General features: G+C 28.2%; 1 protein-coding gene across 1 annotated transcript in view; it reads left to right on the forward strand.

Moving 5' to 3' along the window:
* Positions 1-27,961, forward strand: part of LOC107444401 (muscle calcium channel subunit alpha-1) — a 223,473-nt gene that overhangs the window by 148,022 nt on the left and 47,490 nt on the right. The window contains exons 10-21 of the mRNA XM_043039109.2: positions 59-106; positions 4,759-4,855; positions 5,072-5,232; positions 7,048-7,273; positions 12,740-12,950; positions 14,457-14,577; positions 15,699-15,775; positions 16,148-16,341; positions 17,334-17,358; positions 19,913-19,979; positions 25,041-25,215; positions 27,564-27,693. Of these exons, the coding sequence (XP_042895043.2) occupies positions 59-106; positions 4,759-4,855; positions 5,072-5,232; positions 7,048-7,273; positions 12,740-12,950; positions 14,457-14,577; positions 15,699-15,775; positions 16,148-16,341; positions 17,334-17,358; positions 19,913-19,979; positions 25,041-25,215; positions 27,564-27,693 (1,532 nt within the window). The remainder of the gene's footprint in view (positions 1-58; positions 107-4,758; positions 4,856-5,071; positions 5,233-7,047; positions 7,274-12,739; positions 12,951-14,456; positions 14,578-15,698; positions 15,776-16,147; positions 16,342-17,333; positions 17,359-19,912; positions 19,980-25,040; positions 25,216-27,563; positions 27,694-27,961) is intronic.

Here is a 27,961-nt window from a genome sequence, read left to right on the forward strand (position 1 = left end):
TTAGAAATAATTGCTTCAAGTTATAATATGCTGTACATTAAAAAAATGACTTTTTTAGAGGATATTGAGCAAGACGATAAAGAAAATAAGAATGAATCCAGAAATAGTAAGTCTAAAATGTGAAAATTGTATTCTTAATATAATTTTTACTTCCTCTTGATATTTATAAATAAACTCTGAAACAAGTCCTTTATTTGCTTCTTATAAGCACACGGAGATATTTTTATCTAAACGAAACATTATTTCGCCTTTCTCAATTAATTTTTTACTTTTCTAATCTAGGAAGTCCTGTTTTCTGTTTGCAACAAAGTAAAGAAATAATTACTTATTTTATTCCTTTATTAATAGATAAAATGGTTTTTTTTACAATTTTCATAGGATATCTAATTAATCAGCATCTCTAGTGATTGAACTGAAATAAAATTTATTATTTTTTTTTTCTTGCAATAGCTTTATTGATGTTTAAATTTTTTTCTTATTTTGCCTTTTTTTGACAGCAGATGTCTCTGACTCAAATAGACAGTGATTAATAGTAGTAAATTTCATTGATTATTTTTGTTTTAGTCACATGTAAAAGTAGTACAAAAACATCACCAAAACAAATATCTACCCTGTAAAAAAGGGTTTTCCAAATAAGAGCAAAAATATGCCAAAATAGCTCCGAAAGAGATATAGTCGAATTTTAATATTCCATGTACTCATTATTAAGTATAGTGACATGCACAAAACAATATATAATCATTTTTGAGACTCTGTCCACTTTCGTTTAAACGACAAATTATTCAAAATGTGTAATTTGTGTAAAAAATTATGTGTAATTTTTTACACATTTCCGAAAAAACTATCTTAAATCTGTATTTATAATATTTCAACTTAAAACTATTAAATAATATAGATTAATCGTAGTGCCATTATAGAATTTTTTGCAGAAAATTCTAAGCTGGAAATATTTAATGTACATAGAAGTGTTCGGTATGCAAATCATTTAAATATCACACATCAATTATTAAAATTCATAATCAAATATTAAATATCCCAGTTTAATCTCCTAAATGAGTTTTCACATAATATCTAACCAAATCATTAATTAACAACTATATAAAATATAGTTAAACTGTTGCTCCATTAGAGCCTTTTATGTAGAAAATTCTAAGCTAGAGAAATTTTAGGTACATCGAAGTGTTTGTCATGTAAATCATTTAAATAATGCAGATCAATTATAAAATATCATATTTAAATATTAAATATCAAATATTAATAATTTAAATATCATTTGAGACAGAGAACTAAACAGAAATCTTAAAACAATACTCATAATACTTTAATTTTTAAAAACTATTTAAAATATAGATAAATTGTGCTGCTATTAAAGAATTTTCTGTAGACAATTTCAAGTTTGTGAAATTTTGTGCACTTGAAGTGTTTGTCATGAATATCATTCAAATATCACAGATCAATTTATAATTACCATAATAAAATATTAAATATTGCAGCTTAATCCTCTAAATATGTTTCAAGACAGAGCCCTGAAAACGCGGTCTTAAAACAACACTAATAACATTTTAATGTATTAACATCTGTATAAAATATAGATAAATCGTAGTGTCAAGTTAGAGAAATTTTGTGTACATCGAAGTCAATGTCATGAATATCATTTAAATATCACAGATCAATTATTAAATATTAAATATCACAGATTAATCATTTAAATATCTCTTAATACAGAGGCCTAGAAAGCAGTCTTAAATCAATATTCGTAAGACTCTTATGTATCACACAATAAAAATTATTTAAACTAAAGATAAATCACAGTTCTACATAAAATTCTACGTTGGCGAAATTTTGTGTGAATTGAAGTGTTTGTCATGAAAATCATTTAAATATCACAGATTAATTATTGAATATCATAATCAATTATCACAGATTAATAACACGTTTCGAGACAGAGCCTGTAAAAATTAGTCTTAAAACAATGCTTATAATATGAAAATGTTTCCCTCATTAACAACTATTTAAAATATAGATAAAAGCCTAGTGTCATTAAAGCATCTCATGTAGAAAATTCTAAGCTGGAGAAATTTTGAGTACATCGAAGAGTTTTCCAGGCAAATCCTTGAAATATCACCCAGATATAACATATACAAACATTAGTCATCATAAACCGTTTCTCAAACGGCACTGGATGTATCTCTCGCAATATGTTTATGTAAATACTTTACATTAAGTCGTTTGATGATGCATTTTATGGGAATTCATATCCTTTTTAGGTGACGACAAAGTAAAAAAAGGACTTTGAAAAATAAAGCTTCTTAGTTTGCTCTAACCAGCTAAAAATGCTTTTTTTTCTAAAAAATTCTTCAGAGTAATAAAGACGCCAGAAGAAAAATCATTAAGAGGAATTTTCCATATGCATCATTAGGCAAGCTGATGATCCTGCTTGTACTTCCGTTGACTTATTTTTCCCCTCATCTGACTTGCAATACCCCATTTTTCCACTCTTCATTTTCTAGTTTGTTATTTTTCTCCCGTTTGCTTGGTGAAAGGCTATTATCAACGGTGCTTTAATAGACTCTGCACTTAAGTCGGAATAGAATGTATCAGATGGTTTAGCTAAAGATTGATTCACTGCTGTTGCTTTTAACAAGAATGTGCTTTGAATCAGCACATGGTTTGGAACCGTTTTTCCGAATATAGGAGATAAAAGGAAGAAAATAAAAATTTCAATACAAAAAAATTCTTAATTTTTTTGGATTATGCTCTATGCGTAAGCATTTGCAAGATTGCATATTTTTGCATTGTATTTTTGCATAGACCCATTGCATATTTTTGCATTGTTTTACAAATTAGACTTACATCATTTTCTAAATATTTCGAAGAAAATTTATAACAATTAAAATCAATTGGACTATGGTTATTGAAATGAGGAAAATAATGAATCTGAAAAAGCCAATATAGAAGTAAACATATCATTATTAATTCATTGATAATTGAAATCGATATTCTTCTTGAATTAATCAAACTTAATATAATAGTGTAAATACACTTGCTTCTTCACTGAAAAAAATTTTAATGCATCTTAGCACCGAAAATGGGGGCAACTACTGTATACCAAAGTAGTGTTGGACAGTTCCGACAGCAACAGTGTTCTTTATATTACTCGGTGAAGAAAAGCTGTCAGCAGTTATGATCTACAGTAACAGAAATATTTATAATTACTGTAAAATAAAATGCTCATAAGAGTTATTAAAGTTATTTTTATGAGACAATATAAAGTAAGAATCATTTGTTTAGGATGCTTATATTCCTTAATTCTTGAAATAAAATTAGTTTTTTTAATCAAACATACTCGTAATACAGAAAGAATATTAAAAACTCGAACTAGACATAATGAAACTGAAGCAGATATTATAAAATTATTTAATACAGCTTACAGATACTTAAAGACTAAAATATAACTATCCTTACTACACAACTAAAAACGTACATACATACCGTAACGTCGAAATTTTCTTTAAGTAAATGTATAACAGCATTAAAGACATCAACTACTTGTAGCAATCGGTAACTTGCATTCAAATGTAAACTAGTTACAGATATCTAAAACTCTTCAACAATTTGTGTGATTTAGGAAGTGAAAATATTTAAAGCATGGTGTGAAAGCGCGTGAGATTGGAGTAAACATTTTCTATTAAAAGAGTTTCAGATTTATTCACAGCCTTTAAATTGTATTTGAAAGTCCGATTTAATACGAACTTGAAGAAAGATATTCCTTCACACAATTTCTTAGGTTGTTCACCATCAAATTCGGAGAGATGGTACTCCACAGTTTTTAAAGTGTTATGTTAATTTGATTGAAATAAAGATTTAAATATTTTATCCATTACCTAGCATTAACCTATGTCTATAATTTTGAAACTTATAAGAAAAATGTTTCTAATAAATATGTTGTTTAAACCGAAGTTGAGGAAATAAATGTATTTATATTTGTTCAAAAAATATTCTTTAAAGGTATAAAGGTAATATAGGAAAATACCGTGGATCGTAAGAAAAAAAAACTATTTAAAAAATTCAATTTATTCAAAACTTGACAAATATTTCTATTATTCATAAATACTATTCATAAAATTTAAATTATTTAAAACTTGAGAAATATTTTTACTATTCATAAAAACTATTAATAAAATTAAAATTATTTGAAACTTGACAAATATTTCTACTATTCATACAAACTATTCATAAAATTAAAATTATTTAAAACTTCACAAATGTTTCTACCATTCATAAAATTTAAATTATTTAAAACTTGACAAATATTTCGATTATTCATAAATTTCAAATTACTTAAAACCTGACAAATATTTCCTTGCCATTAAAATTTCTTTTGTCAATTTTATAACGCGCTATTTCAAGCCAATTTCTTGTAATATTTTAAATCAGTATGATTTATGATTTTACATCAAAATGCTGAATTTTCCTTGAAAAGGCTAAACATCTAATGAAATTTTCAAAGCGTGTTTTGAAATTATCTGCTCCAATTTATGTTTTGAACAAGCCAAACAATTAAAATAATCCTAATTTGCGCAAAACATGACTGAAGCATTTGTAACTTAAAACTTTAAAATTTATAATGCTGAACTAAATATCCGGTACATATAAACCATAATTTATTTTTTGGAATAATTTTAAATTCAAAATTTTATACTAATTTTTAATGTATCTATCATAAAACTTTGAAAAATAAAATAAATTCTTTTTTAGGTAAAACATTGCGTGATATAGATAGAACAGATACACTACAAGCAGAAACAAATAGTTTAGACATCAGTCATGTTCCTTCCTGGTGGGCAATAAAAAGGTAAATCTGAGTTCAATTAATTTCTATGTTTATTCACTGACCAAGTAAAAAATATTTCTGGTGATAAGTTACGTAAAGATAACTTGACATTCTTTAACTTCTTCATATATTGCCATTTAGTCGTAACTTAGCACTGAAATATTTCATCTCCTGGTCTGTAATTAGATCTTAATTATAATAAAAATTGCAAAATCATAAAATAAAAATATTTTACAGGAAAAAAATTAGTCGAAACAATAGAAGGTTAAGAAGAATGTGCCGAAGAATGGTGAAATCAAAAGCCTTTTATTGGATTATTATTGTTCTTGTTTTCCTAAACACTTTAGCATTAGCCTCAGAGCACAATAGCCAGCCACCTTGGTTGGATTATTTTCAAGGTAATTATTTATCTGGAAAACATTTTATTTTGAAGTTATTTTGTATCATTTTAATGGTTAAGGGATTAGGAAAAAAAAATTCCCCTCCAACGAACACTTTATTTTAATTGAGGGAATTAATATCCAAACTTTCTTTAAAATAAAAATTTAGTCAACTATATTAAGCTTAATGCAATATATTGATTAACAGGATTGGCGAATAGAAAAAAAGCGATTCCGACTTTCAGTACGTTCTGAGAGTATACATACGCACGAGACAGGGTGAACCAAATTTCATTTAATACCATTACTGCAATTAAATGCGCTAAAATATGTATTGATAGTAGTCGAATATACTGTTATAAAATATTCTTAATATTTATAAAAACAAATGTGAAACAATTCTTCGACCTAAGACATGCAAAGTACTATCTAGCAAATCCAAACTGAAAACGTCAAGTCTACACTCGGATAAACCAATTGGTATTCCATTGTTTTCTTACAATGACTCACACTTCCGTTCTTTTCTCAAGCTTCTCACAATGACAAAGTGTAAGCAAAAATCCAGAGCACAGTAATTCAGCTACCCAATCCTTCTGAAAGATCCGAACACGAGTAATTGTTTAAATGTTTAAATACCCGTATCAAATAAAAATAATAATGAAATGTGAAGAAAAAAACACACAGATTAAGTCTTAAACAATGCAAAACGTAGCTTTCTTCAATGACCAAATTTTATAACATAAAAATAACAACTGTAATCGCTTTATTACGATCTCTGATTAGCCATTGGTCAAATTTTTTTCCCCTTCTGACTCCGATAAACGCCACAACTTTTCAAATCATGGGTTGCAAAAACTGTTTCAATTGATGTTTGTCCTCATGTCGTCAGATTGGTTTTCAAATCTTGCCTATATACGTGTTTCAAGATGTCACAAAATACTTTTCCTTCGCCAGTATTCATATTTACAATAAAATCACAATCAGGAAAGCGATTATAAGTTAATAATAAAAAAATATTAAAATTCTTTAAGTTATTATTATGTAAATACCTGCTGGTGAAAATAAAAGGAAAAAAAAAGAATTCTAAAAATACTATCAAACAGCAGCGGTGAGCATAGCAACGCATGCACACTGTTTACTGTTAATCTTGAACACAGTTGAAAAGTGTGATGACGTCCAAATAAGGTGCGCGAGCCATCAAACCCAAAACAACACCCATTTTGCCAATGGGTAAAAAATACTCGGGAAAAAAAAGCGTATATTGAAGGTCAAGCTACCGTCTGCAATTACTCGAATCAGTCATCTAATGCTGTTTAAAAACTGAAGCAAAATGTTCCAAATTAAAATCACCGTAGTGTGATCACGGGCAGCTGGTGTCGGAAAGGGTCGTCCCATGTACGATACCGTGGGCCATGTAAGGAATATTGCCTCATCACGGCCCTGAAAGTATTTACGCAATTGCTTAGAAAATATACAACATTAAATAAAAAGAGTATGAGTGAGAACTCAGTTATGATTAAAACACGGGAAACTTGCTTGAAAAGGAACATCCTGCCTTCCAACGCAAACGGTATTAAAAATAGATAAAAAAAAATTACAAAATATTTCATGATGATGTCGTAATTATTTAATTGAAAGTTATCATGGCCTTCGATTTACGAGTATGTTAATTTAAACTACTTTACCAGTATAGTTTTTATTATAAAATATTCGAAATATTTATAATCTCTATTAATTTACATTGTAGATATATTAATAATACATATTATGAAATATTCGAAAGATTTATAATCTTAATTAACTTACATTGTTATGTCTCTCTTTTAATTGCAGAAATTGCCAACCTATTTTTTGTTGCCCTTTTTACATTGGAAATGCTACTAAAAATATTCAGTCTTGGCTTCCAAGGATATTTTGTATCACTTTTCAACCGTTTTGATTGTTTCGTAGTGTTGAGTTCTATTTTAGAAACAGTTTTAACTTACTCGGACGTTATGCCACCTTTAGGTATTTCTGTTCTGAGGTGTGTTCGCCTTCTTAGGATATTTAAAGTAACTAAGTAAGTATTAAATTTTTTTATTAGGATCTTAGAACTACAATTTTTTTTAAAAATATTTTATGTTTAATTTTTTTAATATGTATTGCGTCTTTAAGAGTTTTAAAATTTTCGAGTTCTTCACATATATTTTGAAACAGTACATTCACTATAAGCAACGAATATATATATGGGTAGAAGTCTAGCTTTCATTAACATAATGTAAACTTGTCCCAGAAGGTTAGGCGTGGTCTCTATGTTTAAGGGACAAAACAACATTTAGGGGCACAATAGCAGAGGTTCTATAAACTGGACCCTTCTCTCTTCCCAACCAATGCTGGAAAAGGGGAAGCGTGGGGTTAAAAACGAAAAGTTTTTATTAAATTATTAATTATTATTTTTAATTAAATCTGCTAACACATTTTGATATAGAAAGAAAGAATAAAATGGTACTTGGGAGGGAAGCAGTGTACCTAACCATGCATGTAAAGTTGTCCAAGAATTGGTTCACAGGTGACGTACCACTTTGCTTACCACTTTGCATGCGCTGGAACTTCATTCAAAGGACACTCCTCTAAGTCTGAGTAGCTCACCCTTTAAGTAGTTTTTCTGGTATAGCTTACCAAACCAAGCAGTTCCCCGATTTCGTTACACATTCGAAGAGCTGGATTTCTTCTGGGCATTCGCTATTAAGATACAAAATGTTAAAGAAAAAAAAACCAACGTAGCCATTAGTGGTGATACAAACGAAACATTTTATATTAAAAATAATATTTTTACTTTATAAAAACATTTGATTTGATGTCTCGTTTAAATATATTTTATTTTATAATGCCTTGCGCATTGAAAACTAGTTTAAACTTTTTCATTGTAAAGCAACTCACAGAAGTAAATTGAATGTGAAACAAAAATAAAAGGTTTCCTAAAAGCGCATAAAGAAGCAGATAATTAAATTAAACTACTTCATAGACTATTTGATAGACTAATGTGATATTTTTTTTCGGAACTTTAATATTTTCAAAGTAAACTTAAGTCGTATTGTCACGGAGAAAGAGTCGGAGATATTTCAGAAAATCTAACACATTTATTGATTTAATGAGACACTTCAAGTTCTCAATAAAGAAGGCAACTGACGCTTCTACTTGAAACATTGGAGCTCTTATTGATATGAATAAGGAACAAGAAATGACGTAATGTAATGTTCTAGAAATTTCTAAAAGACAGAAAATATGACTATAGGCTTAAGTAGCATATATACATATTTATAATTCGTCTATGAAAAGAATTTCCCTAGCTACAAAGTCTAAGGTCGCCTGTTGCGATAGAAACAAGGAATAGAGTATTTTAAACAGAGGGTGCTTTTGTCTTCCTTAATTTCATTTTTCTCCTCAACTCGAGCCAAACGTAGCTTAAAAATTGATCCAACACTCCTACTTGAAACAATTATATCTCGTAACCATAATCACCGACACTGCTTCAAACGAATAGCGAGAGAAGTTTTTTCCATAGACAGACTATAAATTGTTTCGAACTTTGGGGATCAAAACTCGCCACCTTTGCCTTGCCAGGACAATGACTATAACCACGTCAATGTTTTATTACACATGGCATTAAAATGTGCTACACAGTCTAACTTCTTGTTCAAAACATAATTTAAAGCCGAATCTTAAAACCAAAAAAATAAACGTGAAAAAATGAAAAAAAGTATAGTTTTACTTTATGTAAGATAAAAAAAAACACTGTTTAAAATAATTAAAAATTGACTTAATTTCAAAATTGATCATTTTTAATAAATTGAAGAAGTACATTCTCTGAGTATATTATAAATATAACGTTAAATTACGAGAAAGCTAATAAGCCTATTTTAAACCAAAAACATTTCAGGCACAAAAAAAAACATGAACATTTTTCTTAGAATTTAGAAACATCCATACTGAAAACCTTTCTAGTATTAACTTGGTACCATTCTACAGAATTCTTAAGCCTGTCCTGTAAAAACCAGTAATGTTTCCGAAATAAATAATTATCTTTGAACTGTGAATGAGTACAGTGCTTTTTCAAGCCATATCATAACCGTGAAATGTGGCTTAGTTAGTTGGTTTAATGGGGCCATCTAGAACATGAGAGAGAGATAGTACTAGAGTTTATCTAGTCGATTGAATCGAATGGCGATGACCAAAGCTAAGGTATTGCTTATCTATGTCCGCTTAACCCTTTGACGCAGAAGGGACACAGGTGTCATTTTATATATTTTTTCTGGAGCTCTAATAACAAGCATAAATATATTTTGGTATTATATATAGTTATTAAAAACAGTTTAATAGTTACTAAAAATCTGTTAGATTATCGGAATTATATTTATACAAAAATGTNAAAAAAAAAAAAAAAAAAAAAAAAAAAAAAAAAAAAAAAAAAAAAAAAAGAAAAAAAAAATTATCTTTTTTATTTTCAAAAGTAAATTAATAAATGGTTTTATACATTTAATAAATTTCAATTATAGATAACTGTTTCTCTTAGATCTAAAAAACTGCAAGCAAGTGCAAATGTGAAAAATTCTTCTTTGAAAGTGTTTGGAAGATTTCTTCCTTGGAGCGGAAAAAGACAACCGGTGTTCATGCTGTATTTCATTTCTATTAAAATGCTAAATTTAATATTTTTAACTTTATTGACATAAATTAACACAAAATAATTTTAAAAAGGTTTCAAAAATATGTTTAAGAAAAGTTCTGTGTTATAGGATTGAAACGATTGTGCACGTAAAAAACATTCTAGTAAAATTACCGCATTGTATGGTAATAATATTTCTGACTAAAAAACAACTTAATTCTGGTTATTAAAACCAAAATGTACCATATTTAACCTATTTATTTGGTAATTTTTCGTTCATATAGCAATGGTTTACCACAGAATCTAGTTTTCATCACACATATAGAAAACTTAAAAATCAATCTAACAGAATAAATGTTTTTTTGCCATACTCTAAGATATAATAAAATTTCTAACATTTACCAAATTTTGTATCATACATTGTATAAAATTATATCATATAAAAAATTTTACCAAAATCCAAATTTTATCATTATTTTTACCTAAACGCTTTATCTCCAAAGCTGAGAATCTTCTAAGAATTTATGTTCCTGTTCATGTGATGCATTCACTATCTAGTCACGTTTTTCAGCTGTAAAGAAAAGAATTCGAGAAGAAAGTCAGACAAGTGTCTCCACAGCCATTTCTTAAAAAAATAAGAATCGATTTCTTTGTGCGATAATCCAAAAAAATAATAATGTTTTCTAGTTAAGTCAGACAGATTAAAAAATAAAGTTCTATGATAAATTACTGCTGCTAAAAAGAAATGATAAATCTGAGTAACTATGTTTTGTGATTAATGTAACATAATATTATTAAAGTTTTTAAGAAAATACATATTTTAATATAATAATATTTTGCATTATATCTAATTATTAAAATTGATCATGCTTAATGATTTGTAGAAGAGTTTTAACTAAACGTAAATGAAATTATAAAATGTGTAATAAACCAAAGTAATATTTCCAAGTTGGTATTTCATCTAACTGAACTGTGAATAATGAAGCAGTTAATAAATCTTAAACTTATCCATTTTTTGTAAATAATTTCATTTAGAAATGAGTTTTTTAATAACTAACTTAATTTTGAGTAACTTGTCATTAATCAAGACTTGACGTTATGACTTGAATTGCAGACTATTCTCTTTTTGATAATTTAAAAGATGTATATCACCCGCAACGTTTCCTGAATTGTAGCCCTATTTATAACAATAAATAAAATGTCTCACTTAATGTCATATTTTTAACAATTCTTTCCATTTGTTCTTTATTAAGGAAATCAGCATTAATATATAGATTTTGTGCCATGTTTGAGAGACGTATCTACAAAATAAAAAAAGTTTAAAAACTATTGTTAACCACGTACTTATTTTGCTAAAAAACACGCTTTCCAACCTAAATAATCTAAAGTCAACTCGCATTGAAAGAATATTAAAACATAAAATATACTCTAAAAGCCATTACACTGAAGAATTTCATTAGATGGGGTAAAATATTGACTTGTGTAATTCGCTGTAATTCGTAGAATTTTTTCAGTGCCGAATATGGTATGTTACGTTTACCTTTCTTCTGGTAAATAGAACTAAACTAAAGCGTGTTCTGATTAATTTAATAACGTCAAGTTACTGTAAATGATATCAAGCATAGGAAGGATAAAGGGAAAATGTGTAAAATATGTTGAAAGTTTGAAGTGGATAATTTGTAATATGGTTAAAAAGGTTAAAAGTTAAGGATGTACCACGACACTTACTAAACAATTATTAGAAAAATACGAATATGACTGCAGTGTGATATTTGACTTTTGCGAATTGACGTAAAACATATAAGTAAACACATTTCTTATTTGTTTGTATAATGACAGTTAATTAATCTAATTATGTAAGGTCACGAGAAATTGCCAAATTAAAGTTATGTATTTAACGAAAACTCTGAGAGAAAAAATTTTGTTTTGCTAAATAGATGTGTTGCGTGCCCTTATGCCTTTAGTTTACATAAAATGATTATGAAATATTAAGACCAGAAATTCTTACTTTTGTGAAGTATTTACTGTTTATACAAATAAATTAATGTGTTTTTTTTTATCCAATCTAAGCCGAGATCAGCAGCTAGTAAAAATGAATGAAATAAATAACATTAAAATAAACACTCATATAAGAAAACACTTACTTAAGAGTATTTCTCTAAGTTCTGATAATATCCTTTTGTTTTCTAATAAAGCAGAAGTAATGTAGTATAAATAACTCGGCCCTTATACGTTGTGTTTTGCTTTTCTGTAACACGTCACAAGGATATTCTTCGTATTTGGTTTCTTTAAGTTAGAATTCAGAGTAAATAAAATTATATTACCTGAAAATATTACTAGTAATTTCCATATTTCTGTCAATATCTATATTCTGTAATCTTTAAATTATAGATCTTACAACCAGTCATTTAAAATACAAAACAGAAAAGCAAATTTAACCGTATGAAAAACGGTTTTCATGCTATGCTCAAAGATATCCTGATAAAACAACCAAATTTTTCCACGTTCACCAAAATTTTATTTTTTTAAAACCATATTTTTTTGTTACTTTTTAATTACTACAAAAGATCTTCGGTAAAAATTGTCGAGTGTTTTGGTGTTCCCATAGAGCTGGGAACATTGTGAATATTACCATGCTCTGGTAGATTTGACAGTACTTTTTTCTTCAGGTAGAATTGTTTTTGATAATTTGAAAAAACTGATTTTTTTTTAAAATTAAAGTGCGTACTTACAATTTTCCTGTAGTCTGATGGATGCAGACAAACACCAAAGGAAATAAATATATATCGATATTGTTACCAAATTCCCGAATGATTAATAATTCAAAAGGTAATCCCTTCAAGTAGTTTTCTTACTTGAAATTAAACCTGTTTCTTGTTTCAGATATTGGTCATCTTTACGAAATCTGGTGGCTTCCCTAATAAATTCCATGCGATCAATTGCTAGTTTGTTGTTGCTTCTTTTTTTATTCATCGTAATATTTGCTTTACTTGGAATGCAAGTGTTTGGTGGAAAGTTTAACAACAATCCACATGAGGATAAGCCGAGAAGTAATTTCGACTCTTTTTGGCAAAGTCTGTTGACGGTTTTTCAGGTGAGATATCTTTTAGTAAATAAATTTAAAACTCTTACTTTCCAGATAGGCGTGTATCCATCGATTTAAACTTTAATGGCTTCAAGCCAAAGAATATACATAGGAGAAGAAGCCTAGCTTCCATTGTTACAATCCTCCAAGCAAGGCCACCACCTCAGATAAAACCTTGGAATTTTACATTGACAACCCAGTGCTTTAAATAGCTATAGCTGCATATATCAATATTTAATTTCATGAAATAATTAGTTTCATTCTGCTTAATTTTAAAATACATGTTTATTCTACATGTTTATTGTAAATACGAAAATGAATTTAATGAAGATTATTTTAGAATAATTAAAACATATTCTTTCAAAAAAATTATAATGTAAAAAAGCAAACAATATGATGATATTTAATGAGATAGGGATTAAAGTAATATCAAAATAAATTTAATTTAAATAGTAAATATTGCAAATTCTAACAATGGTATGGTACTTTTATAAACAGGAAATATGCTAGTATTAGCTTTAATAAAATTCAAGAAAATAAATTTTTTTACAAATTTTAGAAAGTGTAAGCATTGCTACTACTAAATACTTAGTAATGCAATGATCTTTTGCGTATGCATTATTAAAAAATATGATGCAGTATTTACCTCACTGCTTTGATGTTGGAGGAAAAAAACATCTGAGATATCAAATTGAGCTTCAATTATAACTTTGCTGCGAATACCGTTAATTTGAAATAATTCTTTTAAAGAGAACACTAATAGATTTAATTTATTTTTCAAAAGGTAATAGATTTTTTCAAAGAAATTGTTCCAATTAATGACCCAATTTTTATTAAAAAAATAATTTCGAATAAAATAAAATAAATATTATTTATTCGAAAAAAATATATTAAAAAACTCTGCTGAAGAAAAATAATCTTTTTTGAAGATACATTCACTGTAAATAAATTTCGGATCAAATTACAGTATAAATTACCGGCACTTTGGGTACATTATCCGTAAAATCTATTTTTACCGTGAAATATTATACCGTACTGTGGAGGAGGTTTGTTATTTTCATAAGTTTTATCATACATTTTATTTAAATCCGAAATAATTTTATCCAAATAATGACCTTTATCTATTTGTTGTACCTGAATATCGGGATTATAAGTATCAAAAATTAAGGACAAATTTCGACCGAAATGTATTACATTAGGTGAAAATCCAGTTGTGCTCTGCTTAGCACCATTATACAAATTTTTATGAATTCTTGCTGCAGCTTTAAAATTTACGCCATCTTTCATTAAAGAATTTATTGTTGATTTTATGCTGTTATTAATTCGTTCACTAACAGAATTAGCGGCGGGATGTGCACAAGTAGTGTGATTCATTTTAATTCCTAATGATTTTGAAAAATATTCAAATATTTCTGATGTAAATTGAGTACCTAAATTACTAATTCAAAACTATTTTAATTCGCAATAATTTTTCTTTCAATGAATAAATGGTTTCACTGATAATTTTCTTTACAGATTTTAACTGGAGAAGATTGGAATGAAGTAATGTATCATGGTATCAACGCATATGGAGGCGTTGGATCACCTGGTGTCTTAGCCTGTATTTATTTTATTATTTTATTCATTTGCGGAAACTGTATCCTTTCGGAATTATTTATTCTCTTTTTTTTGCACTTATCGTATCTCAAAATTTTTAAATATAATCTTGTTGTATTTTTTTCTTCTGAAATAGTCATTATTACTACCATTGTCTAATTGAATTAATCTACACATCCCTTAAATGTTTAAATTTAATTATTATTTATTATACAATTACTCAGACGCTTTCAGAAACACACTGTTTGATATAACATTTAACCTACTAAATTGATATTTAAGTATTGATTGTGGTATTAGATTAAATTCAGGCTTTTGTATACAATGAGATTATACTGTTTATAATAATAGTCTTCTAAAACATTCTTATAACATTTCGGCGAAATTTTGTTTCTGAATTTTTCTATACAAATTCTTGCCTTTCTTAATAAACTGTTTATAAATAAACTGAAATTAAAAACTTTCGCGTAGTTATTTTTGTGTTATAACATATTATCTCTTTATATTGTATATTATTTTTAAACTGTGTTATTCTACATAAAAACAATAAATGTGAAAATTAATATGGATTCATTTTAAATTTTTATCTTAAATATTCTTTAATATTCTTTGAAATTTACTTTTTAAAAACATTTAAGACTAAAAGGAAGAACACTCAGTTGAAATTAATTACTCCTGTTCATTAAATGTTTACCTAAAAATAACACCATTTCAGCAATTATTAGCCATTTGGTGACTATTTAAACATTTTAAGAACTTTTAATGAGATTTCCTTCTTTTGTAGTTGTAGGGTAAATTTTTTTCATCAAATTTAAGGGAAAATTTCTCGCTGCAGTCTCAAATTTTCATGAAGTGTTTTCATGCACTAACATCGAATCTTGATAAAACTTTAAAATTGTTACTTTGATTTTTATAAAGAGATAACATAAATCTAAACAAGGTGCTAATTCAAAGAAAAGAATTAAACACTATTGTTTTTATTTAATATTTGGTCCAAAATTCCATAAATAAATTTGTTAAATTTGTCTCTAGACTATCTTTTAAATTTTGTTTTGATTTTTGCCAAGAATTGTATTTCCAATACGAGTCTTTTGTTAATATGTCAGTAAACTACATTTTTCAGATGTGACAAATACATAAAAATTTCCTTAGCAAATTTAGATATCTTGTTAAACGTATTTTTAGCTATCGCTGTGGATAATTTAGCTGATGCAGAAAGTCTAACAGCAATAGAAAAAGTATATAAATTATATTGATTTTAGTTTTTTTAAAGAATTTTTTTCATATAAATGTATATACATTTATCACTGTTAAAAATGTTATGCTTCTAAACTAGCTTCAAAGCAAACTGTTGCTTTTACCACATCAAAAGCTACAATTTGTTCTGAAGTTATCGTAAACTCTATGTAGTTGATTTTCATCTTCGTATTTTCTTTCAAAATCATGTTTATTTGTTTGTGTACTTCTAATTTCTTATATTAAAATTACAAAAGCAATAGAAATTAAGTAATAATATTATTAAATATACAGATAAATATTAAAAACGTTTCGTCTAAGCGAATAAAATTTCAAACCAAAAAATTTTGTAAACCTCTACTGTTATTGAGCAGGAAGAAGAAGAAAATGAGAAAGAACAGGGGAGCATCATTTATTCAAAAGATGATGATTTTGAAGATGAAGACGGAAGGCATACCAGCAAAAGAAGGAAAAAGAAAAGACACAGCATCTCTTCTTCCAGTTGTTCTATGGAAAAAGCTGTTAAGCCTGAAACACCTCAGATGAATCATAATATGTTCATTCGCATGTAAGTTTTGAAATAAATGATCATTAAGCTAAATTAATAATCTAAAAAAGACTGTGGTCGATAACTGTCGTATCAGAAAAAAAAATTAAAATACGCTTGCTCCTTGCTTTGCTTATTCAATAATTAACCAACACTAATATGTTCTGTAATTAAATAATTTGATTCATCCATTCATTTCACATCCACTCTTCTATTCATTCACTCACTCAATCTCACATTCATTCATTCCTTCAGTCACTGATAATTCACTCATTCTCTAATTTATTCATTCACTTAACTACCCCGTCTTTTATTTATTCATTCATTCACTCAGCTACTCATTTTTTAATTTATTTATTCATTCAATTACTCATGTTTCATTCTTTCATTCACTCTGTCATTCATTCACTCACAATCCCGTATTCATTTAGCTTCATTTATTCATTTGCTACATTATTATTCAGTTTATAACGAACTCTTCAGCACGCTATTGTTTGATAATAATGCTCACTTGAGTATTTATCTTCTCTCAGATCACATAGGTTTTTAGACCTATACATTATTTCTGTGCCAATATAATGTTTATTAGTTATATTTAATTAATTATATTTAATAAATTATATTTAATAAATTATATTTGATGAATTATATTTAATAAATTATATTTAATAAATTATTTTTAATTATTGTTGAAGTATATTATCTATGGTTTTATTGTATGGCATTTTATTTTGGTATTATCGGAATATTTTATAAGAAAGACAGAAGACAACCATAGGGTTTTAGACCTATATATTATTTCTGTGTCAATATAGAGTTTATTGTCTGTATTTAATTAAATATAATTAATTATATTTAAATAATTAAAATTAATTATACTTCATTAATTATAATTAATTATATTTAATTAATTATAATTAAAGTTTATTATCTATATTTTTATCGTATGGAATTTTATTTCGGCATTTTCGGAATATTTTATAAGTTACAAAAAATGATTTTTTTGTTTTTAGGCAACGAGAAAAAGCTGACAACCTGGTAAGAATTTTCATTTTTCTTTTCACTATTATTCTAGAACTAATGTTGCTCTCGATTACAAAATCTGTTTCCGTTGAATTTGCTGATTGATCTCGTTGATTTGCTCGTTGACATACTTATTGAGCTCAAGCGAAACCCTTCTTTTGAAAGAGGGTTGGTTTTAAAATTAAGTCACTACTAAAAAAGCTATTTAACTTTCATTTGAACTATATAAGCAGCATATACATTATCGTTTGAATGAACTATATTAAAATACTTTTATTTGTTTGCTTAATTAAATTTTATGTTGCTTCTGCCACTTTTTTCATAAAAAGTTATACTCGAAACTCCCGAAATCATCCCTAGCAGCAAAACAACTCGGGCCCTTATTGAGCCAATATTCATAATTCTTGGCTCACTAATTGTTCAAAGGGCCGTTATTTTCCCGATATTAGAACTATATCGAACTTTTGATATACGCGATATTTTAAAGCCTCTTTACAACCAATATCGGTCATAATTAGAATTGCCAGATTCACTCTATATTTTATATAAATTATTCAGCCAATGTAGGTTCTATATTTTGGCCAATATAGGCCCTATATAGATCATTCTAAGATCAATATTAAACAATCTATCTATCCCAATATTGGTCCCTGGTGCATGTTCTTATAAGACACATATCGAGCCAATTTTAAGCCCAACTAGGGCCAAGGTAAAATTGTTACTAGGGATCTTCGCTTTGATTAAACTGCATTTTAGGCATGCTCCACGCAAATATTTCGCCAAATTTAGGAAATTAATTTCATCACTTGCTTGAGGATATTGATTTTATCATAAATATTACGCTAATTGCAACGCATCACAATCGATTAGGCATTCAATTTCAGAATTGATTAGGAAGAACAAGATAAAAAAAGAGATTCATTGAAAGAGTTCTTTGTCATATCTAAAAAAAGAAATCGAGAGACTGTTTGACAGGATAGATCTTAGTGCAGCAATGTATTTCCAATATCTTTGAAACGTTAAAACTGCTTAAAATTTAGGTAAAATTTGATGAACTTCTATAATGCACTGAAATGATACAAGAGTAAAAAAATAGTTCCGTAAAATATTAATGAGTTCATGTAAGTCAAAAGTGGCAGAATTTATGATGAAATAATAATAATAATAATAAAGCGAAATGCAGCTTAAAGATTAAAAAATTTTCAAAAATGAGAGTTTTGTTTCTTATTGTAAGATTAATCTTCTGAAGTAAGTTACGTAATTGTAAGAACTCCGGGGTATAACAACAGGAGGATTATCCTGCAAATAGGAAATTATTCTGCTAAAAATATGAATTATACGAATGAAATTTCAAAAGTCACAAGATATCTTGATGAAATAGTAATAATTATAATAATAAATGAAATATAGCTTAAGGATTACTAAATTGTCAAAAATGAGCGTTTTATTTCTAATTGTAAGAATAATCTTCTGAAACTATTTACGTAGTTGCAAGAGCTCAGGGGTATGACTATTAGAGGATTGTTCAGCAAATAGGGAATTATTCTGGAACAAATATGAACTGTTAGGATGAAAAGTCAAAAATTGTGATGAGTGAATAAGCAAGGATAAAATAAAAATTTTCATTTCATTCAGTTATAATATTAAATCAATAATCTATTATATAAAATCTGTGGAAAATAAATGCTTAATGACATGAATTTCAATTATGTGTTCTTCTTTCTTGCTTAGATAACTTAAGCTAAAACTGGATTTAGAGAATAATGTTTTTAAAATATTTTACAATTGTATCCCATAAAATTTACGATTTAAAACCAGCAGTTGGGTTGGTTGAGTAAAATCGTAAAATTTGTGAAGTAAATCCGTAGCCTCAACGGGTTTTTAGCGTACAAGAACAATTTTTTAAAAAGTAAAATTACAAAAAAAACTCCGCAATCAGACTGAGCTTTTACCGCAATAAAACACGTTATTACCGCAAAAATATGTTTATTGTCTCAATAGATTTTTAACATATGGAGAAAAGTTTTCTCTTGCGAAAGTTACGAAATAAATCTGTAATCACACCATATGGGAATCTTTTATGTCACTTCACTAAAAAGAACTCGCTGTGTACCCTGAGCCACTGAGGCTCGAATAGTTTATTATGAAAAAATTGTTATACTGAGAATTTCTCTTCAGTATTCTATCAGTTTGACTAAATAGTCGAATCGCAATTTTGTTTATGCGATGTTCTAAAACATAAAGTAATTGCTAAAAAATAAGAGCAAATATAGATAAAATGATTAAAAAAAAGCATAAAGTTACATTGCGGAACTCAAAACTCCAGTGCAAAAATTAGGAGTTCAATTGAAGGTTTTAATCCCTTTGAGATTTAGGTGAAAAACGGAGAAAAACCGGTTTATCAACAAAACGGATTTAAAACGTTAAATATACAGAGAAATTACGAAAAAACAGCGGGGAATTTTTACAGCATATGTGCAGTTAATTTTTGATGACCAATTAGTTTCATACAGATTAAAACTAAATCATCATAAAAATTCTAATTTTTTTTAATTATTTTCCTTTCTAGATAAAAACAACTCAAGACTCTGCTTATGAGAAAGTAGATGGCGAGGCAGAAAATGAAGTAACGGCAAGTACGTTGATTACATTTCTTTTCTGAAAGATTTTTACTAATTTTTCAAACCTTGCGTTACGTTATTAATACATAAGCACCTACATAAGTTCAGCATATCTAAACTTATATGTAGTAATTCTCTGACCTCTTCTTTTCTTTTTTCCAACTCCTAGCATACTCCTCATTGTGGTTCATCATGGGTTTTTTTTTCTACGTACTTGGCCTTATATAGTTTAAAAAGTACGTAGTAAAAAACTACTCAGAAAATATTTCGTGCTAAACGCGCTAATGAAACGCTTTTCTGCCATAACCGTCTTTGGGAACTTGTTGCGATTTTTGTTATTTAGTATCATTCGCGGCTAATATTTGCTGTTACAAAGAGTTTTCACAAAGAGTCTTATAAGCAATGGGCTTATGAATTATTCATGCTGCAAATATTGTCAGACGTTTTATTATCTAATCTCGCTCAGAAAACGATACACCAAGTGCCAATTTATATGGAAAAGGCTTAACTAAGGACAGGAGTTTCGGAAAAGTGTTTAAAAATTTTTAAATTGTTTTCTACTAACCCATTTCTTTTCAAATGATCACAGCTACATCTGTATAAAAACGAAAATCTGAGAAAAATAAAATATTTATTCATAAGATATTCCGAAAGATATTCGTGGTCTTTAATAAATCGAGAACGGTGGTAACGAACTGCGTTTTCTTTGAACTTAAAGTTCGTTCCGTTTTAGCAAAAAAAACCTTACAAATGAAATTCATTGGCTATCATAATTAATAATAGCATATAAATCCATAGCCTGATTTCGACAAAGTTGATAATTAATGAATTATTCATCAACGAAGCAATGGTGATAGTTAGCGTATTTGTTTTGTTTTTTAATATTAGCATATGTTGTACTGAATATATTAAAAACAAAATACGTCATGATACCCACGATGCCATACGAGCATGCGAGAGACAAAATATGAATCATATCGCACGTGCGCAATATGATGATTTTATTATACTTACATATTGTCTTGATTTTTGACAGTTCGATTTTAAATCTTGAAATACTTGAAATTCTACGTATTTAAAAAGGCAGAACAGCTGGTCCTCGGTGGCGGCTAAGAGGTTATAAAAATGAACTTTGAAAATTTTCAAACTGCATTTTAGAATTCCAAAATCAAAAAAAGAACTTTTACAAATAAAGTTTTATTAAATATTAGAATTGCACCTTCTGCTTACGAATCATTTTCGTTTCTCAAAACAGTAATATTTAGTAGCAATTTTTTTCTTTCAAAACAGTGATATTTTGTAGCCATTTCTGTTTCTCCAAACAGTGATATTTCATAGCTATTTTAACTTCCCGACTCAAAGCAGACTATTCCTTTATGTCAAGATTACTCAAATAAAAGACGCAAAATCGCTTCATTGTATTATGTTTCTCTAAATTGTTTGATTATTTGCTTAACCTCATTCAAAGATTTGATTTATTTCCGAACTGCGTAGTTATTCAAAGAGAGGAAAAGCAATATATTGCTTAAAAATAGAATGAACTCGTCCTCTTATTTCTACAAAGAAAATAAGTATTTCCTTAAGATTGCTAAATATGACAGTATAAAGCATGTTTTATCAACAACAAAAATAAAGGGGGAACACTTTAGTTCCGACTACCTCACTACTTAATTTACTTTATTTTCACACCAAAGAAAATTATTAATAAAGATTAGAAATGGAAAACATCAAGAAAAAAAGAAAACAAATTACAAAATATGGGATTATATTTATTTTTCTTTAAACGTCAACTCGTCCCGCAGTGTACTGATCGTTAAGAGACGGTTCCCAGCAGATCACCGAAGTCAAGCATCACTGACTGCTGTCAGTGTGCGGATGGGTGACCACTTGGGTCTGCGTAGTCTGTCTTAGGTGTCTGCGTAGGGACCGAGGGTGTGCGGTATTGGTCCTCGTTAAACTTTTCTACTGTAAAGTGCTCGGCTTCGCGTGCAGGTCGTCTGGCTACCGAAGTGGGGGTGCCATCCCCTCTGCAGAGGATCAAAATTGTGATGGTATGTCTTCGGATCATCATCAGGGAAGTTTGCCAGACCGTCGCCAATAGCCCATTGTGCAGCTCTAGTGCAACGTAAATGAACAAATCAAATAAAATTGAACGTCAACTCAGTTATGTTTTTACTTTATGTTTCTCTTTTTTTCACATTTCTTACATTTTACATACTTATTAAGGTTCATAACTATATAATAATATAGTTATAAACTTTCATAATATTATGTGAAAGTTAATAATTTTACAAAGTTTTAATAAGGCTTATAACTTTTCATATAATTATAAAAAAAAAGAAAAAAACTATCGAACTAGCATTTATTTTCCTTTCAGAGGAGCAATAAAAATGATTTGCTCATCGCATCTGTAAAAAATTAATTTATCATAATCATTGTGAGAAGACAACAAGTAATTTAATCATGTTTTCAAAGCAACATTAACATCTTTCATCTTATAACTGCATAGTATATTTTGAATATATTACTTTTAGTCAATTTAAATGAATCAACAATACTTAAACAACAATTAATGCAATAAAAAAAATAGTCAAACATGCATCTTGCAAATATGAAAAAGAAACTGAATAGTAATCCGACGTAATGTACTTGCGTGTAATTAAAACTGTTTAAATGTAACTGCTTAGAACATTCTTTAGGAAATATTTCTGATATGGATTGCTGGTCGACAATTTTCCTCGTCTCTCTAAGGCGAAGGTTAATGAGCATCCGTTGTTGAAAATATTTCTTGGGAAATCTAGGTCATGCTATCGTTTATCAACAAACGCGAAGTTATTAAAAGGTTAAAAGATTGCTAGCAAAGCTATCAATAAAAAGTCTTGCTAGGGTGTCGGTTATACTCCTTTTCGCGGCGGCTAATGATCTTAAAGAGACTGATATGATGACTAGAATCTAAAAAATAATTTATTACGTGTCTCTTTTAGTTTTTTGTGCTATTATTTCTTGTTTATTTTTAAAGACATTATTGTAAATTATTCTGACATTTACATTCCTACCTTCATAATTCTTGAAAGTTTAAAACTATTTAAAATTGTTACTATGGAATATCTTTCCTTTTTAAGCGTTGTAATTGAATTCTAAAGTAGTTTGGCTTTGATTTCTTAAATATTATGAGTGATAGGGGTTACGTAGATTTTGAAACTTACTAAATCCAATTAAAATAGTTCATTTGTTTTAGTATAAAAAGACTAGAAATTATTGTTATAATAAAAACTATAAACTCTTTTTCAAAACATTAAATAATATATTAAAGTTAGAAGTAAGTTAATATACGATTTCAAAATTTTAGTTTTATTTTAAATACAATTGCAGCTTTAAATAGAAATATTTTCACTGAAAATAAACTATCGAATCCTGTAAGTATAGTTAATCACTCTTTTCAATCTTTTGTTTATCTTACCAACTCACCGTCAAAATTAATGCAAAGATAAATAGAAAAAAAATGTTTATAGGTATTTTTGTAAACATACTCAATTAGATCAACATACATACATAGATGTACAGGTTGCTCAGTTAAAAATCTAGTAATGTATGCAATACCCGGTATTCTCTACTTTGAAGTCATTTACGTGTAATAGCTTTGTCCGATAATCCCTACTTTAATATTCCTCCTAATGGGGTATTATTATTTATTTCCAAATAAGATGGTTAAATTGAAATCTGTGTATCATTAAAAATCAATTTAATGAGTTAAGAATAAAATTAAAATAAGATATTTACAATGAATGATTTAGAGAATTTTTCTCTGATCATCAGCTCATCTTTTTTTTTAAAAAAATGCGATAATATGCAGCTTTTTTATCTGGGTTTCTGATGTTTCATACTTTTCCCAAACAGCATTTGCCTTTGTATAAGTCGCAAGGAAATGATGAAACGGAAATTTGATCAAATCCCAGAGTTGATTATCAACTCATGGAAGATATCAAAATAGTAACTCTATGGGTGTTCTTTCCCTCTCTCAATCCTGTTGGGCACGATTTACCCAAGATTTATTATTTTTTTAGGCAAAATGATAGTTTCCGGTGCGCATTTTTCCTGTATAACTTTCACTGATGCTTTTTTTAAAGTGAAGTGCCACTACCCGGTACGCATTTGCCCAGTACACTTTACACAGTGTTTTTTTTAGGTTAAGAGCCCCTGCATGGTATGCATTGAGCAGTAAAACTCAAAACTGATGTGTTTTTTACGCTTAAGGGTCTAAAAAAAGACCAATGTAAAAATAATAAAAAAAACATTCAAACCTTCTATCACGAAGAATTCACACAATAAATGAATAACTCATATAAAGTGCGTACTTATATTTTGTAATTTAGATGCTAGTCTTATGTGGTCTTTAAAAATCCAACATAACAATTAACAAAAAACTATGGTATGTGAAAAAAGAATTTTTCTAAAAGTTTTGAAGTGTCTTTGAATATCAAGATATTTTTAGAAAAATTTTCATTTGAGTCATAAAACTAAGCTTGCCAAAAATTATACATTTATGGTTTTGATATGATGAGACATGATTGAATGGAATTTGTTAAGATTTGTAACTTTGTACAAAGTGCATTCTTAAAATCAATATAATTTTTCATATGACTTTAAGGGATTTTTTTATGACTTTACAATTTGTGAATAATTTTCTAATTTCTCAAAAAAATACATCAAAAAGTAACTTATTATTTGTCAACAGAATTAAAACCTTTGACAATATTAAAACTGAACTTACGTTGTTAAATTGTACGCTATTAAATTATTTTAATTGAAAACTTAATAATGTTCACTACTAAATTATTCATTCATTTTCTTTTTCAATTTATTTTGTGCATGCACGGCATGACATTAGCATGAGAAGTGTAAAATAACGTTTCTTAATTACAGTTTTAGATATTTTCATGCTTAATTTGTTGTAATAGAAACACATCATCTTTCGATAAAACTCTGAGACAGAAGTCTCCAAATACAGAAATCCCAAAGTTAAATATCATTTTTATCTGTGTTCTACACTTCTACATAAAAACAACTCCTTTACAGTAAACTTCAACACTGAAGATGGAGATGCTGATGAGGATGATGAGGAAGATGACGACGAAGACAATACATCGGTTTCCACTGCACGACCCCGGCGTCTTTCAGATATTCACATGGACACAAAAATAAAGCCCATTCCTGCTTACACATCATTCTTCATTTTTTCACACAACAACAGGTAAGTAAATGTACTGAATAATTTAATAAATTAAATTCAGACTAAACACACATTCAGATTTCATCAGTTTTAAGTAGAATTTTAAAAATACTTAATAGATGCTTAAATGTTTCCTTAAAATTAAAGTAAAAAAAAGAGGAATAAGAGTTTGTTTCGCTCTCAAACGAAGCTTTTTTCTACACCATGTACTTTAAAGATAATACCCAATTTTTTTCTAAATTTTTCTTTAACAGGGCTAGAGAAACTTATCAAAATAATCATTTTTAATCTTATGTAACTGTTCATTTCCAATTTTAATGGTAGACTGTTTTTTTAAGTAGGAAGAAGTCAAATAATGCTATAAATATTCAAAATAATTTGCAAGATATTTGCCAAAAACACTTTTTATACAGATTTATAAAATAAATTGTTCTATCGATAATCTAAAACATATTTTAACCAATCCAAATATTTTGCATTTTTCATGAGTCAAAGCAATGCTGTGAAAGAACATCTATTCAATTAAAATATTAGGTAACAAACGCTACTTATTTTTACAAAAAATGGGGCTTTAATTCATATAGACGTTTTGTTACCAATTTCATAATTAGCTTATAAAAGGCTGGCCGAAGATAAGCAAAACGTGGCCCCACAGTGCTTTTATAAATAAAAAAGCCTTAATAAAGTGCCTTACACTCGAGGGAAAGATATAATTTAAAATTATATACGCAATCTTGAAGTAATAATTTGGGCTTTAGAATAGACAAAAAGTGTAAATACTTTAAAAAAGTTATTAAACTTTGTTAAAAATCGTCAATTTGGCAAAATTTTTCCAACTAGATGAAAACTAGATGACTCTAGCCTCTAGCTTAGAGGCTACGTTGCAGTAATTTTTTAAATATTGTTATTACAATTTTTAAATATTATTTAAATATTAACAAATGTTTTTTATATTCACAAAACAGTGACTTTTTTTCTCATTGACAGTTTGCAAAAGTTTCATAATTGATATAGATGACTCGGGCTAAAGACAGGCAAAAATTGACCAAACAGTCAAGTCATGAACAACATACAAGCAACAGTTATACAAATAGCATATTATTCGCATAAAAACCTTTGTTTTATGTGATAGCAGAGACTTCGACAAACAGCCCTAACAGTCTTTAACAACATTTAAAATCTCACTCCAGTTATACATAATAGCTTATTAGGGTACTTTTCGCTTAGCTGCGCACAAGAGAAAAGTTGCCAAAAAATGTAGAACCCTCCAATTTCTTTTATTTTTATTTTTTTAACACGAAAAATTGCATAAAAAAGTTAAATAAATGGAAAATGAATTTTTAAATAAAAATAAAAATAAATAAATAAAATAAAAACAAAATAAATATAAAATAATTTTAAAAAAAAAATAGTTGCAATTTCTTGCGCCTGGCTAAGTATCCATAGTAGTCAGTAAAAAAACGGTATCTCATGTTATGTCACAGCCTTCAAAGAAAAGCCCTCAGATAGTCGATAACATTTTGATGTGAATTGTTACCAACCAAAACAGTTCATTCAGAAAAATCACGTTTCAAATAATGACATCAAATAACCATTAAATAACCATTAAATTCGAACAGTGAGTCAAAATGCATTTAACAATTAATTGTTTCCAAAATCTTGAACAATCAGGAGCTATTTGAGTTCAGTCAATTCTTCAAACTTTTTATTTAGAATAACTAAACTAAACTCAGTGGCGCTACAGCCCATAGATGACCAAGACCTAATGTGCCCATCTCAGTTTTCTTGACCTTGGGCTCTGGGGTGCAGGAGCAGATGTTCCGGTCAAGTGGTCAGCCGAACGCGGAAACCCCAGTGTTTAATTCCCAAGCATGCTTGGTGCTCATTTATCGACCCACTGAAGGGATGAAAGGCTAAGTCGACCTTGCCTGGCCCGAGGATCGAACCCAGGACCTGTGGCACGCGACCACGAAGCGCTACCACTCAGTCACCGGGAGTCATCTAGAATAACTAGGATTCTTTTTGAATTGGTATTGCAATTATTTAAATTAAATATATTTTGAAAAACTCTCAGAAGACGATGTTTCGATACAATCATTTTCTTATGAAGGTTTTGTTTAAATAGTATTATTAAACCACTTTCCTACGAAGATAAATTAATTAAATCTTTTTTTATTAAAATACTTTAGCTAAATAACATTCTAAATAGGCTTTATATTTAGATCTATATGTTTCAAAACCTAATTTTAGTAAAAAGTATTAAAATTGGTAATTTTAATTAAAATATTTCAAGATTGTAACTGAAAGCTGTTTTAAAATGAACTAAAACCCACAAATGTTGGATTTATTTTTCTCTTCCTCCTTTTTAGGTTCCGCAGGCTATGTCACTTCATTGTGAATCACAGCTATTTTGCAAATATTATCCTTGGTTTCATATTAATTAGTAGCGCTATGCTGGCTGCAGAAGACCCTTTGAATATAAACTCAGATCGAAATAAGGTGAGCTTTAAAATGATATTTAAAGGAATCATTTACTAAAAAAATACAGGGTTATTCATAATTCCCTCCGGGGTTTTGAAGCGTTATAGTAAAAAAAAGAAGACGAATATGAAAAAAAAAAAACATATGAAATTATTCCGAAACTATTCAAGTTTTGGTTCATTGTAGACCTCGCCTAANTTCCGAAACTATTCAAGTTTTACTTACATACATTACAGGTGTTCTATGTGTGATCCCTTGGTCACACGGCATACATCAATGCGATAGT

Source organism: Parasteatoda tepidariorum, chromosome 4, assembly GCF_043381705.1.
Source record: "Parasteatoda tepidariorum isolate YZ-2023 chromosome 4, CAS_Ptep_4.0, whole genome shotgun sequence".
NCBI classification, from domain to species: Eukaryota; Metazoa; Arthropoda; class Arachnida; order Araneae; family Theridiidae; genus Parasteatoda; species Parasteatoda tepidariorum.